General features: G+C 31.4%; 1 protein-coding gene across 16 annotated transcripts in view; it reads right to left on the reverse strand.

Annotated features, from left to right (window-relative positions):
- The window catches only part of LOC148623477 (kinesin light chain-like), a 52,018-nt gene that overhangs the window by 10,602 nt on the left and 24,348 nt on the right, over positions 1 to 17,068 (reverse strand). For 9 of the 16 annotated variants that reach the window (XM_088565303.1, XM_088565298.1, XM_088565295.1 and 6 more), the window contains 9 exons: positions 15,510 to 15,600; positions 12,513 to 12,741; positions 11,527 to 11,614; positions 8,273 to 8,374; positions 7,094 to 7,177; positions 5,932 to 6,021; positions 4,512 to 4,611; positions 2,299 to 2,348; positions 764 to 831 (listed from right to left, as the gene is read on the reverse strand). In XM_088565303.1, the coding sequence (XP_088421429.1) occupies positions 764 to 831; positions 2,299 to 2,348; positions 4,512 to 4,611; positions 5,932 to 6,021; positions 7,094 to 7,177; positions 8,273 to 8,374; positions 11,527 to 11,614; positions 12,513 to 12,741; positions 15,510 to 15,600 (902 nt within the window). Of the gene's footprint in view, positions 1 to 763; positions 832 to 2,298; positions 2,349 to 4,511; positions 4,612 to 5,161; positions 5,252 to 5,931; positions 6,022 to 7,093; positions 7,178 to 8,272; positions 8,375 to 11,526; positions 11,615 to 11,836; positions 11,925 to 12,512; positions 12,742 to 15,509; positions 15,601 to 17,068 lie in introns of all 16 variants that reach the window. The other 7 variants (XM_088565301.1, XM_088565304.1, XM_088565289.1 and 4 more) reach the window with 3 other exon arrangements.

The raw sequence follows: 17,068 nt of genomic DNA on the forward strand, positions 1-17,068 counted from the left end.
TATGATAACTCTTACAACTCATTTGAAGATATTTCAGTAAGTTAAGAGGTTTTATTTTAAAGTAAAAGAAATTCATAAAAAGAGTTATCATTTCAACTTTTGTCACGAATTATGGTATGTTATTGGGTCATGTTTCTATAACACCTTTGGGTTTTTGTCTATATGAGTGTACACTGGTAAAAACCAATACACAAAATGGATGAGTGGGAAATATGAATAAAATCAGTATTGTGGCAAAATACTATACAGTAAATATTCTTTTAATGCATCATATCTTAGCTGTAAAAGGTAGAAAATGAAGACAGTCTTCCTAAAACTGACATTTACAATTTAATTAACATTGGGGTAAACGGCATCAGTCTGGCTACATGTTCAATGTTGGTGTCATGCTAATGTCAATTATCAAGCTTTTGACATTTTCAAGCTGAAAATTTTAGTTCATAGTCAAGATCTCATCTATAGGTTGGATCCCTTCCCACCAGTTAAAAATTTAGACCCAAAATTCGGACTGATAGGCGAGTATATACATTAGCACATTTCACTACTAAACTGCCTTCAAGCATCAAATTCACAAATAGTTTTAAGTGCAAAATCAGATCATAAATTATGACATCAAAATACTAAATAGTAATGTAAAATCATAACTTACATTCAATTTTACACTTATGATTTTTTAAGAAAATGACAGCAGGATTATCTGCACACTATATCTATTGGCAAGTGAAAACCACAGTTACAGTTGATTCAACAATAAATGACAAACCTGTCTATTTTTGCTGTTTTATGCCATCCTCCATATTCCGGTGCTGGGGTTCCATCTTTATATTTTCCCTGAAATAAACATTAATGACCAATACCAGTTTTTCAGTACATTATAATTACCTACTCTGTATCCATTTTTTTTTGCATGTGTCTTAATTTTTGCTTTGTTTGCAGTAACATAAATAACACTAAAACTTCCTTTAAAAATTGGAGTATTTGATCTTTCAAAATGGATAAATCCATTAGGAAACAGTGTTAAAATATAATATTATATTTCCCCTTGGGTCATTGTTTTAAAAAAGTCTACTTCAAAATGGCAATTTCAGGTTGAGATTGTTTACTTAGCAATACATTATGACACCCTAAGTAGGTATCGACTTTGGGGCAGTTTATGAACAAGGGCGAATTGCCCTAAAGATAATTATGCAAGCATAACTTGGTCAAAAATTAAAAACATCATTTAATTTCAAGTCGAGTATAGTCAAAATTAAGTTTGTCCCTTCATCAAAGATTTATTTAGTTTGGAATTATTTGAATTAATTGAAAAGTTAATGACGTCACTGTACCAAGTTAGTTTGTGGAAAATAACCTATCTTGTCCAGATGAGAAATAAACAGTCAAATTATAGATGATTAAAAGATAGCATGTGGCATCACACATATCATTTCATGAAGGACTTTAATTAAACATCTTTACTACCATGGATAACGTCTAGAAATGGACATATTCATGAAATAAAAATATAGCATAATGCTATTAACGAATTCTTTATTCATCTGAATAAAATCAAATCACCACACTACTGACCAATTAAAATAATCAAATCACCACACGACTGACCAATTAAAATAATCAAATCACCACACTACTGACCAATTAAAATAATCAAATCACCACACTACTGACCAATTAAAATGCTCATTACATTGGCCCAAAAGACAATATTTATTTTTACACGTCATGGTTCACTGATCGTCAATGTAAAGTTAATTTCTTTTTTTTGGAAATCATATTTCAAGTTAAGATGTTATTATACATGGATTCTTTGTTTTATTAAAACATGAAATTGTAACACAGGGAAAATTTAACTGGCTATTTTCCCTTTCAAACCACCAAAAAAATTGCCCAATATACGGTATATGATAAACACACTTTCCCACTTGTGATCATATTTTTTTTTTTTTTTTTTTTTTTTCATGCTTTACTATTTGTCATATTTCTGTTTTCATGCTTTTCAAAGTATGATCAAAATTGTGTTTTTGAGCTTTACCAAATGTGGTCATATTCCTGTCTTCATGCTTTACCACATACCAAATGTGATCATATTTCTGTTTTCATGCTTTACCACATACCAAATGTGATCATATTTCTGTTTTCATGCTTTACCACATACCAAATGTGATCATATTTCTGTTTTCATGCTTTATCACATACCAAATGTGGTCATATTTCTGTTTTCATTGCCTATATGATAAACATGTTTTAATACTTGTGATCATATTTCTGTCATTTACACAAATTTGTTTTTAATTTTACCTTATTTTCTTCTCGCTCCTCTGCTTGCATCCATATTGGTTTATTATCACCTACAATAAAATAATAATCAAATTTAAAAATAAAAAGCTCCAGAGAAGGCAGCATGATACAACCTCAGTGGTCGAACCCTAAACAGTTGGGGCATGTGTGGACACAATATAAGTTTATGACACACTTAAGAATAGGGATTTAAAGTTCAATATGGACACAACAATTGGTTTTGACACAATATAGCACAAAATGTGAAAATTCATAAATTTTTTTTAAAATCAGACCAAAAATGAACTAGAGGCTCTAAAGAGCCTTAATTGCTCACCTGGCTTCATAAGCAACATTCTATTTTTGTGAAAGATTCCTAATGCTCATACCTAAGGATCAATCATATCAGTTTTCAATGATTCTGTCCAATAGTTTCTGAGGAGAAAATTTTATAAAGTAATAAAAAATAGCGAAAAAAACATTGAAAAAGGGTAATAACTCAAATATGGCTTAACAGAATTTGGTTAAACCTAATGGTTGTGGAGAAAAACTTCTGACTGACCCCCGAAGTTCTATATTTAGACACATCAAAAATCCCCACAACATTCCTATGCAAAATTCCCTAAGGAACATTCACACTAAGTTTGGTTCTAATTGTTTAAGTAGTTTTTTGAAAAATTGTTAATGACGATGGAAGCCAAGTGATGGAAATAGCTCACATGGCCCCTTAGGTAAGAAAAATCTAAAATACGATTGAAAAACCCAGGCAGGAATCCAATAAAAAAAATTTGTGAAACTGGACTGAAAATTTTAAGTTGATTTTTTGTTGTTATTGTGGTCCATTTCACCTCTTATAATTCGAAAACTGTAAGAGATATCTAACATATGAGACAGTAGTTTCATAAGGAATCATATAGAAAAAAGTTGATTTTTTGGGGGGGCAGGCTGAATTTTGAACCTCTTTACACTATAAATGGTAAAAGATAAGCCTATCCTGTAAAAATTTTCAAAACAGAATTTCAAACACCTATTTTTCCCCTTTTAGGCACTCATTTCTAAAGGCGTAAAGCAAAAACCTCCGAAACTACAGGATCCTAGGAGGAACTACGCACTAAAAGTTAAAGAATGGAAAAGTTTTATTAAAAGTTAATGGACGCAAATGACAGAAAAAACTTTTGCGGCTGCATAAAAACTACAATGTTCACTATCTTGATAACCCCCACTCCCCTATTTGCTAACATGCATTTTTTTACCATCTTAAAAAAAAAAAAATTTATGTAAAAACTAGAAAAAAAATAGTGTAATACTTATGATACAAATTTAACATTAGATAAAACATAATTACAAAATTGTCGTGCGACAAAAATAGTAGCAACATGGTCAAAGATGTTTGGTCCACAAAAACATAAGGGCAAATCAAGGAACAACCAATTGAAACCTTTCTTTTCTGGTAAAATTCTATGGAGATCCATACATTTATATCCAAATAATTCTAATCATAAGATTCTTCATGCTTATAAGACGTTTTTGATTGGTCAAGAAGGTCTTTGCAAGAAGAGTGTGGCAACAACATAAACTGCATAATATAGCTGTAAGAATAGTTTTTTACATCCAAATTGATTTTACCAGTACAGTTTGTTTACAGAGAGTAATTTTCAGCTTGGGGAAAGAAACTAATAAATGCTTAAAATCTAACTACAAGTACATTCGCTCTAAAATTAAATTGTCCCAGAACTAGATTCTATAAATACATTTACTGGTTCAACACATTAAAAAAATAAATCCCAAATGTTGGGATAGAATTAAAAGGATTAAACAGCTATTTTCAGTTGTTCATACATGTATGAATGGATCTCTCTACTCCTAAACATTACATGAACAGCCTTTGGTCGTTTAATGAGCTCCGACATCCATTCATACATGCATGAAACGACTGAAAATAGCTGTTTAATCCTATAGTAATCATTAGAAACAATATGTCTATATATATGAAAGATGACAACATCATACCATTATATAACCACAAACTTTTTGTTGCCCTTTCCCTCAGCGACTTACACATTATTTTTGTAAACAGTTGGAAGATAATCTATGGCCTATGGCAAAAAGGAAAGCAATAACAACTGGAGCCTTATCAATCTTTTCTAAGCAATAACAACTTGATAAGAATTTTTTTCTATTTAACGAAAAGAGCTCAAACAAACTAAAACAAACTCTACATACAATTAACATACCATCAACTTTACCAAATTCCTTTTCATGTGCTCGTGTCAAAACTTCTTTATATAAAGCTTCAGCTAGTTTGTATTTTCCTTGTTTTAAATATGCAGATGCCTGGAATAGAATTGTCAATAACCTACACTGATTTTCAAATATGGAATGAATGATGAAATACTAAAACTTTTCTGAGTTAAATGATAAACAAAATAGTTGAATTTAATATATGACTTAACTAGTAAATGTTGGTATCCAAAAGAAACAATACACAACTTACAAATTATTGTTTACATTAGATCATAATTAACAGGATCTCAAAACACATCACTTTTGAATGTATAACAAATGTCAATAGTACAGAGTTCTGAGCTGTTACTATCCTGCTAGTCTGGTAATTTTAGTAATTATCTTAACACCAATTTAATATTCTATGGAAGGCAATTTTTTCTACTTTAAATGAAAGCAGCATCAAATTATCATGCTAGCCTATAGACAGTGATATCAATATCAGTATCATTTGCCTATCAATATTTCAAATCAAATAACCTTAATAAGTTGATATATTTTACTTTTATTTAAATGCACAAAGTTCTATTTTTCAATTTGTTCAATAAATAAAATTACTTGATACTTGTGATAGAGAATACAGCAGAATTACAGTTCTTACCAAATTATTTTTTGTCTTAGAGACATTAGGGTCATCTTGACCTAACCGTTTCAGATAAATTTCTAAAGCTCTTCTATAATAATGTTCAACCTGGAAATAAATAGCCATGCAAACAAAAACATAAACAAAGCAAAAATAAGTCTTTTTGTACTGATTTTGTGCCATTACAATGAGTTCAAATTATGAAATAACAAAACAGATTTGAGGTTCCAAGAAAAGTCTCTTTATCTAAGTCCACATTTAGTTGTCTCCACCCTTTCATTCAGCCAAAGAAATCTTCCTTTTCCCTCCTCTACTGGTGTTTTGCATATCTACACATTGTATTGAATACCTTATACCAGATCTTAATAATCACAATGGAGAAATGGGAAACTGGTCCATCTTCTACACCTAAATAACTCATTTAGTCATGGTACTGAATCATTGAATAGACTCCAATAAATGGATAGATAAGCCATAAGGGGTTTTATGTACAGAAAAGATGAAAACAATTTATTTTCTCTTAAAAAGGATGGAGATAAAATCAGATTAATAAAAATCTGTTAATAAATTGTCTCCCTTATAATCTGTCCAAAACAATAAAGGTTTTTAAGTTAAATTGTAAATAATTGAGTGTTCACCCTTTTACTTGATTTTATAACTTCATTTCTGTCAACTCATGCAATGGCACAAAAAAACTGAAGGAAAAATATTGGCAATAAAATGTTCCCCATGCAACAAGCACACTGTACCAATAAGTATAGTACAGCGAGTCACAACAGCCATCTTACCAAATTATTCTTGGTCTTAGCAACATTTGGATCATCAGGACCTAATTTACTCTCATATATTTCTAGAGCTCTCTGATAATACTGCTCAACCTACAGCACATAAAGTAATCTACTGGAGATTCATCCTTTTTTACTAAGTTGGCCAATATTATGCTTAAGATGATTTTTATAAGAACATTTTGGGATTCACAATGATTATTTTCACTCACCTGGTACTTCATTACCAGTTCACTGTTCATTAACATTACCACTTATCAAAGTGACAATATTTTATGTCATACTTTATTCTTATCCTGTAATTTCTTTCACTGACCAATTACTTCATAATTTCTACTCACATGTGAGTGACTAGTTTTATGTCATTGACTGGTAGATTATTTGTTAATGACAGACTTTACTTGCAAGTTCAATTTACATTTAGATATTTCTATTTAAGAAAGAACTTTCACCAGTGAAAGAAACAGTTGTATATGCCACTAATTTCACTGTTTAGGTGTTCATTTGTCTTCATTATAGTATAAATGACATGCTCTAAAATGTATAAACGATGAAAAAAAGATAAAGACGCTAATGTCATGAATAAGGTATATAAATGAAGATCTTGACTGAAAGGATCAGCAGTATGCCATCTTGCTCAGAGACACTGGTGATACTTAAGGTCTCAACCTTCAGATCTTCTATACATTTCAAGACTTATCTGAAACTTAAAGGAGAAAGTAAAGTAACTAACATATTTTTTTTGTGGCCTAACACCTAAGAATGTTGTTAAAAATGAGATTTTCTATCAAATAAAGGAAATTTTCATAAATTAAATGATTCATCTAAGAATTTTTTTTCTATAATAAATCAAGGTTGCATGTAGCATTTTAACAATGTTTGTTTTCTAGCTTTTTTTTTCATTAGCTTATCAAAGTTCATGGCTTCTCTGGGTTTATTGTCAAACAAGTTAAAGTCAGATATGCACGATTATTAATACATTTAATATTTCATGATGATAAAACATTTGTCAACTGTTCATTGGGGAACAGTAAATTTATTACTCTTAAATGCCAACTTTTACCTTCAACTTTGCTTGAAGTAATAGTAGGTAACTCTATGTAATAAAATTTGCTGTCCCGGAGATGACCATTCAACATTTGTATACTGATATATGACAGATTACCTCTTCATATTTTCCTTGGTTTTGACATAATAGAGCCAAGTTATTTAACTGTTTGGCAACATCAGGATGATCTTTACCAAGTACCTGTAATTACACATTTAATCATTTAAACATAAATTTGCATGGGTTGTCTTGCTATGCACATAAAGTTAATATTGAACAGCACCCTGAAATGCCTGCTATGTATGCCTATCTTTTTAGATATACTTACTGATGTAACAATGCTGTAGAATCAAAGCTGCATTTCAGTCAAAAAATTATAAAATTGCATTTAAATTTCTGAATTTATCTTATTTACCATTTGAGACTCTGACAGTTGTTGTATAATTGATAAAATGAATTTGTATACTTGTTTCCCAAACTAAAGAAATAAAGTGCTACTGATATTTTAACAGTATTTTCAGAAGCTAGTGCAAAAATCATATGACCAATGTTTAAATCAAGGACCATTTATAGTAAACATAACATAACATACTTTTTGTCATAGACTTTTTCCGCTGTGTAGAGAAAGTAAACTGATGAAAAGAACACCAACAACTTACCAAAAAAAAAAAAAAACAGGGGGCATTGACTAACTATTGTTGACAATTATGTAACTAACTTAACTTACAGCTGATGGAACTTGCCAGAGTAAACTGGATTTCTGTCAAAACTTACTGTTTTCTGAAGTCCCAAAATCTACCCATATATTTCTTTAATCGAGACAATGTGTATTCCTAATTTCAATCTATTTATCTAGTCCCAATGCACATACATTTGTAATCCTATTATAATTTACATGTCAAAACTGATCTCAATTAACAACTTCAATATGTCATTTTTATTGACCTACACAATGATACTAGATTCAAACATTTGTCTTTGGCTTGTTCACAACCATGAAGTCTAATGTTTAAAGGGAGTTGATCTTTGACAACTGAAGCTTAGAAATTCTCTGGTGTCTATCTTGTTTGATTACTCATATGAAAAGTTGATCATTTGTAGAGTCTCCATACATAATTTCTGCCAATGGTTTAAACCAGTCAAACGGTTTTCATGCAGTTGAGCAGAACATCAAGTTTATATAACAAGAGGTGATGGCATAAGCTCATTTGGACCTTTAAGTCCTGTTGAGCTGAGTAGGAAGAACAATCACCCCTCTACCCTTTGAATAATTTGTCGAAATGAAGACTAACTGACCTTTTCTCTGATTTCTAGAGCACGTTTACATAAAGGTTCAGCTTCTTTGTATTTCCCTCTCTTTCCATATAACACAGCCAAATTATTTAACGTAGCAGCAACCTACAATAAGTTGTCATTATTTTATCCTCAAAGAAAACCATCAAGGTTTATATTTATCTTTTATAATACTAGTTTAAAAAAAAAAACTTTTTCAATTTACTATACTAGTGTTATGAGTAGTAGTGTTCAAAATAAATAAAAATAATCAAAACAATATAAATGTTTGTATCATCTATTAAGGATACAACAGAAAATTATAAACATTTCCATAAAAGCCAGATCAGATCAATATCTATGAACTTAAAAAATCCCTTTCAAAATCAGAGAAAAAAGATAAACAGATCATAACCAACTGCTTGTTTATAGCCCCATAAATCAATCTAAGCCTGCATTGAATGGAAATGAGATTTTTTTCATGGCGATAAATTCATTAATACTTAAAGTCTCTAAGGATGACCAATACAAGACTGGGATGACCCTGCATACCATTATATGACAGAAACAAATTTTCAAATCATATACAAAATTCCTTACACAGTCATGGTACATAATATATACAAAAATGTAATACCGTATTACTGGAAATCTTTTGTGGCAATTTAATTTTTGCCAAAATTTCACAATTACCACAAAACCACAAAAATTAAAAATTGTAAACTTTAATCGAAGTACTGATAAATACTGCAAAAATTGATTAAGCACAAAAAATAAATATATTGACACCAACTTGCAAAAATTACCAGTTGTATGGTATAAAGGCACATTAAGCTACAGCATACAATACAGTTCCATGCACAAAATAAAAATAACATAAAATAGTTCAAACTGGTAAAAAAATGATTAGAACAAACCCATCATAGACAGTTGATACTGATTTCAAGTGGTCTACATTACATTAAAAACTGCACAAGACCAGCTTGATATGACCACAGACATCAAACCCTGTACAGTTGGGACAAGTATGGACACACTATTCAAACTTGATACAGCTATTATTTTGGATTGTGATTAAATGTTAGACAATATTCTGACCAACATGAAAGTGGTGTATTTAGACATACCAAATGCATACTTATACAAAATTATTGTATTAACATTCAGAAAATGCTTGTTTCTGGCCTACTTTTGGCCTTTAATTCCTAAATGGTTATAGTCACACCCACAAAATCAATACCAGCTTTCCTTTTGTGGAACAATTTCATAGAGATCCATATGAGTTCCAGCCAATGTTTGACTGTACTTGAGTAGTATAGTATAATTCTATAAATGCTTTTCTGGTCCCATTTAGGCCCTTAATTCTAAAACAGTATGGGCTACAACCTAAAAATTTCAATAACAACTTTCCTTTTGTTGGTTGAAATATTGCAAGTTTGATCAAGATCCAGTAACTAATATTTAAGTTATCAAACAAAAACCAAGTGTCTACGGATGATGACAACACTGATGCTGATGACCCCAGCTTCATATTGTTTTAGGACCATTTCACTTTAGCCATCATGCCTCAAGATTACAGCATTTAGTTGTCAAGCAATGTCTGCATCATACAATCATTCTCCAATAAAATAACTAACAAAATAATAAAGCAACCATAAGCAAAACACCCCACTAATCAATAGAAAAATCTGTAATGCAATAAAACTATAAGACTGATTCATTTTTTAAGTATATATTGTAAGAGGTAAAAGATCTTTTTTTTAGGAATAGTGGGTTAATGAAGTGTACTACACATTATTAAACAAAACTTAATATCACTGAATTTGTTTTCAAAACCTCCTTTTGTGTTAAGTTTTGGAAGGCAAGAACAAATGTAGCTATACCACACACAAACCTTAACAGAAGTTAACATAAGTAAATAAAATGCTGCATACCAAAATTCAAATAATTTCAATGATTATAATAGGCAAACATACAGAAATACATGGACAGAGTGAATCCCAACTTGATTTGCAATTGCAAACAAAAATAAAAATGTTCACAGGGTACAGCTTGATATGAATGTAGAAGTTGAACCCTGAACATTCTGGACAAGGGTGAACACAACATTTAAATTGATACAGCTTTGACACTGTGAGTAAATAATTTACACAGGAGAAGATTCTGATGAAAATGATAGTGGTCCATGGTCAAAGAACTATAAATATGAAATTTAACAAATAAAAGTTTGACTCCAATTGTTAAAACATTTGGGAAAACCCTTTAAATCCAACAAAACTTATGTGATATGAAACTCAAGGATTCAATAGATCCAAGACAATAATTCCTAAAATCAGATCCAGTCTTTCTTATTAGGTCTTACACTTTGTTTTTTCATACTGTTTTTCTCCAGCATGTACTTGTTAAGTACTTAAACCTGGAGTTAATATTAAGTTATTTGGTGTAATAGACAGACTACTTAAATCAGCCAAGATTATTACACCTTGTGATATAACTTCAAAGAGATCCATTCACACTTACACTCAAGTAAATGTCCACATCAGGAAAATGTTTATTTCTCATCCCTTCGTGGCCACTAATTCCAAAATGGTTCAAATCACTACCCTAAATTAAATCCAAGCCACCCCTTTGTGGAACGTTTTGGTACAATTTCATACAGATCTATACATTTGTACCCACCACTTAAATTTAGCATCAGGAATCATAAATGTATATGGTTAATTGAAATAGGGGGAAATAAGCATGATTTTTAACTAATTTGCCTAACATCTGTATTGAACTATTCCAGAATAAAATCTTGGTGACAACAGTGCTCACTATATTTGTCATTTCTTAAAGATAAAGTAATTTAGTTTAACTTTTTACATTGTCTTTCAATACTAGGGAAAAAAAAGACTTAATGTGTAGAAAAAATCTAAACAGACAACATAAATAATAAAAATTACAACTACATCAAATAAGTTATCTGTGTAACACAACAAATGTACATCTGGTTGAAAGGCAGTTTACTTAATAAAGATAACCAGGAAACTGTAGAAGAACAATAATCTAAATGAACCATCAATTAACAGTTGTCATTGGCTCAGCAATAGCAAATAATCAACTTTTTAATACACTACATACACATTTTCATTTAAAAAAATCAGAAAAGAAAAGAAATTAGAATAAAAAATATTCATAGTGAAAAAACTTCTGCATAAAGCCTTTTCCCCATGCAGAATGACCATCAACCAATGTACAAGTAAAACAAAAATATGAGCGAGACCATGCAAACTCACAGCTGGGTGATCATTTCCTAATGTTTTCTCCCGGATGCCTAAAGCATCATTCAGTAGATTTGCAGCTTCTTTATATTTCCCTTGATCTCTGAAATTTCAAACAACAACACATTGTACATGATCAAATACTTTCTTTTATATGACTTCTTACTCATCAGCATTTTGTCATGTCATTCACATAGTAACAAACCTGGTGTAACTGTCATTTAAGACTCTTAATGATTAAGGATAAACAAATGATGACTACCAAATGCTGATGAGAAGAAAGGAACGGTAATCTATGTGGAGTAGTATTCTATGAGACACTCACTGCAGGGTGATCAATTCCTAATGTTTTTTCTCGTATTTTTAAAGCATCATGTAGAAGATTTCCCGCTTCTTTATATTTGCCTTGATCTCTGCAAAAACATCAGTAAATTAAAAAAAAAATTAATGTATGACTACTTTGAATAAAAGTAAAAACAAAAAACAAAACAAAAAAAAACAAACAAACAAACAAAAAACAGTGAAAAAGTATAAACCAACTAGCCAAGATAGGGTAAATATTTTACTAGTATTCGCTTTATGGTTCTTTGTGGTGAAATATTACAAAATATTATGCAAACAGTTAACTGTTTAGCTAATTTCAACTTTTTCTTTAAAAGGAACAAGCATATTACTTATTTTTCATCTTTTTGGTAGCATAATAATTAATCAATCCAAAGAAAATTACCACTTAATTAGGAGCAAGTCATAAAACAACAATCCTTGTTGTGATGTTTTAATTAAAACTGATCCAAAGAAAGCAAAAATAAGCAATAAACCTGAGTGTTCAATGATATAAAGTTTGAAAAAGATTGGCAATCTAATTTTAGAAATGTTTAGAGAACTTGTCAGGCAGTCCTACTTATTATCTCCATAATAAACTGTTATCAAAGAGAAATGTCTCGCCTGTCACACAGAGTCGCTTTTATTCAAAATTTGTAAAAGGTAAAGAATATCTATACCTGTATACAAGGGCAAGAATGTTTAACATAGTAGCTACATCAGGATGATCATGTCCACTCGTTTTCTCTAAATCCTCTAAAGCTTGTTTACACAGAGGAACAGCCACTTCATAACGTCCTTGAGAAGCATACTGAATAACAAGGTTGTGTAAAGTCCGTAACCTGGCTGGGATTTCATAACCTCCACTAGCAGCTTGAGCCATTGCACTTGGTTGGGAAGGGGACAGAACTAAAATCATCAAGCATTCAGATAACAGTATTAAAAATAGCATAAACAGTTAAAAGTTTTTTTCTATATCTTAAGACTTAGCCTACTATGTTATAGACATGAAAATTCTAGAAAAAATATGAATAAATAATGTTTTATTAAATCATGCAACATGCTTTAATTATTCTTTCAAATCCAAGAATAGAACTTTCATGGAGGACACATTCAATTAAACTAGAAGTTTGTTTATGTGACAATGCTACAAATGGCACAGCTTGACAGAACTGCAAAGTAAATCCCTGGACAGTTACAGCTCTTAAGTATATATCATTAAGATGGAATCCATCTCTGTTGGCCCTGCTGTGGTAAAAATTCTGTACATCACAAATGCCTAAAATCATTCACTTAATCACTCATTACAGTCCAGAAACAAAACAGTTATGCAAAAATCATTAATTTGACCTGGAGGTCAAAGTTAAAGCTAATAAGTCACCAACCATATCATAGTGCTAATCTACCCTCATGCAAACAAAGCCTAATCTAGACATCAATCACAAGGAGAGGTTTTTGTAAATTCTGTTTGAAAAATAACAATATTGACATTTTTGTCTAAGTAATCTATTACAAAAACTTCTCCCTCTCAAAGACAAATGGGAGAAGTGAGCACAAACAAGGAGAAGTTTTTGTCCACTTCTCACTCTAGATTAGGCCCTGTGCCAAGTATCAAAGCCTATACCAAAAGACAATACAGAGCTTCACGGAGGGCAGAATGATACGACCTCAGCATGCTGACCTCCATTCACTTGGGGCAAGTGTAGACACAATATCAATTTTGGACACACTTAAGCATAGGGACTTTCAGTTCATTATGGATACAACAACTGGTTTGCACATAATATAGCACAAAATTTGAAATTGAATTAAAAATTTTCAAAAGTGGACCAAAAAAACCTGGTGAAACCCCCACTTCCTTCCCAAGAAATCATATTAGATACTTAATAAGTGATTTAAGCATTGAGATGGAAAAACAAAAAAGATGTGCACAATGGCATCATGTAATAAAAAATATTTTTGAAAGTTTCATCTAAATCCATTCAGCAATTTCAGAAAAGTTGCAAATTAGAAGAGGACCCCTTGGTCGACAAATGACAAAGTCTATATCTGGCATCAGAAACCCCCAAAAGTCAATCAGATGTACAAACAAAATGGTAGGTGCACAATGGCATTATGTAATAAAGAATCTGTTAAAGTTTCATCAAATTCCATTCAGCAATTCAGAGGAGTTGCGGATTAGAAGAGGGTACTGCATTGGTCCGCAAATTACAAAGTCCATGTTTTGCATCAGAAACCGCAGATGTCATTTAGACAGGAAAACAAAGTAGGGGGTGTACAATGGCATCATGCAATAAAGAATCTAACAAAGTTTCATCAATTACATTCAGGGGTTTCAGAGGAGTTGCAGATTAGAAGAGTGTACCTAACCCTTTGGTTGGCAAATTACAAAAAAATGTCATTCAGATGGGATCCTAAAGATCAAAAACCAAAAAATGTCCTTACAGGGAAAATTCCATTATATACTAAATAATAATTAAGTTTGAATTCAGCTGTCTATAGACTCTTTATGTAGTTAGTTTACTTGTCCTCTAATTGTCATAACATAACAGTACAGTGGATTCCACTTAATTGCATAGCCTATTTGCCAGTAAAAATTATGCAAATAACCGGACTATTCTTATAACCGAAATTACGATTTTACCGGAAGTGTGAGTTCAGGTAAGACGACGATACTGTGGATCAACCAGGGATATCACTGTTCAACATTTCTGATCTGGTATTTAATTGTTATAGAATTTCTCATTGTATTGTTCTTTTATCAATAAATAAAAATATGTATTGTGTTTGTCTTGTTTATTGACCTTCTTTACATTGTGTGTATTTATAAGTAAAACCACGTGTTTCTCATCTATAAATAGTCAAGTAATTTCCTGACCTTTCTATGAAAGAAAATCCCATATTTTATATTTCAGCCAGGATTCAGTGTAATATTCATCAATGTTTGCAGTTTCTGGGCTTTTGAAATGGTCTGTGCGTTTTTATTCCTCTGTTCAATCACCATTGTACACTGATAGTTGTGTATTATACGTGTCATTGACCTCGATATATTCCTATGAAGTGTGGATAGTATGGGGCACCTTAGGGTAGTTGAATTTCATTAGACATTGTACTGAATGAATGATGACTTTTAATTTTCGATTGATATTTATGCCTAGTAACCCAAGCTCACTAAAAACTGTTCAGCTCATTAAAGAAAGTTAAATTTACATTAATAATCATTTGTAGTCGGACCCCAAGCAGCATCATAAGGTGATGTTTAGCATGTCATCTGAAGTCATTGTTCACCTAGGTGCTTGTTTATTTTAATGTAATTAGAAATCATTTAAATTGTCTTTTATGTCCATTATGTTTTTAATCCATTATTAACACCTCCTGATTGATGATAATCTAGTTTTTACAACAATAAATATGATTGACATATTTATGACCCGAAGGCTGAAAATAGAATTTGGGATTGAAACCTGTCTTTACCTGGATGAGGCGAAATCCTCTATGCAATAAACCAAAATGCACCTGCAAGGCCTATGCAAATAAGCAATTTTTTCCCTAATAGAATAATAGGAAATGGTTTTGTGCAGGAGAAAATTATGCTAATAACGGAGATATGCAATAAAGCGATATGTGATTAAGTGGAGTCGACTGTATAAGTATATTTTTATACTTATGTAATATACCTTCTGGTTGAGGGCCATCATCATCATCATCAGGGAAACCTAAATCCAGTGACTGTGTAGACTGATCCTGTTCCTTTTCTTCTGTAGCAGACTTAAATAAATAAAAACAAAAATCAAAAATCATTAACAAATGCAGCTTTCCTGCTCAAAACTTGGATAGTAGAATAAAATCCATGTATTAAAATTGATATGAGCTAACTCCTTTTCACCAAACATAAAATTAATTTCCACAAAAGGACACATTCACAGTGACTGTCACTCAAAATGTGACTGCCAATTCACATAATTTGACATATTTTGATTCTTGCTGAAACAAATAGACATTGTAAAAATGTTGACTCTAATTGCAAATTCAATAGGTAATATAAAAAAAAAAAGAAAAAAAAAAAAAAAAAAAAAAAAGAAAAAAACCTTGAGACCCCTGCTTGTTGGGGAATGAAAAAAATCCATGTATTGCTATGTGAGACCTAAAATAACATTCAGATCAAAATCTTATATAGGACGTGAACATCTTCAGTGATGTAGGAGGAGAATAATGTCCACAAAAGGAATGAGATACAAGGAACAACCGGGATGCCAAAATGGCAAAATCAGAAGTAATTAACCCAGTAAAATGAAAAAGTTGTAAAGTAAAATACAGATTTGTAAAAGTGGAGAACCACTAATCAACAGAAAAATCACATTTTCTACATGAAATCTTTAAATTGATTAAGATCTAATTCTAAAATATGTGTAGTGCACGACTGGAATATATTATATAGATTCTGTGAAAGTTGCATTAAACTCCATTCAGTGGTGTAGGTTGAATTGTAGAAAAGAGATAGGGTACATTATATTCATAAAAGTTCACGTTTTGCAATAGAACAATAGAAATAGAAAAAATGGTTTGGGAGGAAGGGGTAAATGATAAGAGAATGATACCCCTCTGCCCATTGGAAGAATAGACAGTAGCAGTGAAAGTACAGAGGAGAGAACAGACCCCTTCCCCTGTCACTATATACATTCTATCACCTACTTTGCACCAAAAAGGTATAACAAATATCCATTGGTTCATAAATAATAAATATTGGCTGTTACACAAAAGAATGAAAAGTGAAGGAAAATCAGAATAAATCAAAGACTGAAGTCTTCAAAGTCTCTAATTGTCAAATATAAAGTCCAACTATCACCCGGTTCTGTAATATTTCATGAAAATCAAGATCCTATGACCTTGCACACCATCATTATGTGTAGGAACATCCTGAAAAAATATTTTAGATGAGGAGATAGCCATACAAGCCATATAGCTCTATTTCTGATGAAAATGACTAAGTGTAACTATCACCAAATTCAGTAATATTTCACAAAAATCTATATCCTTTGGCCCTGCACACCTTCATCATCTGTAGAAATATCCTGTAAAATATTTTAGATGTAGTTCAATAACTGTACGAGGAGATATCCAGACAAGCCATGATCATGTGTAATCCGAACCGACGGATGGACAGACGCCACGACAGACGGACAGACAGGGGTAAATTAATATGCCCCATGACAGGTGGTCACAGGGGCATTAAAAC

This window comes from Perna viridis, chromosome 2, assembly GCF_037379345.1.
Source record: "Perna viridis isolate PV_CMFRI_1.1 ecotype Kerala chromosome 2, ASM3737934v1, whole genome shotgun sequence".
Classification (NCBI taxonomy): domain Eukaryota; kingdom Metazoa; phylum Mollusca; class Bivalvia; order Mytilida; family Mytilidae; genus Perna; species Perna viridis.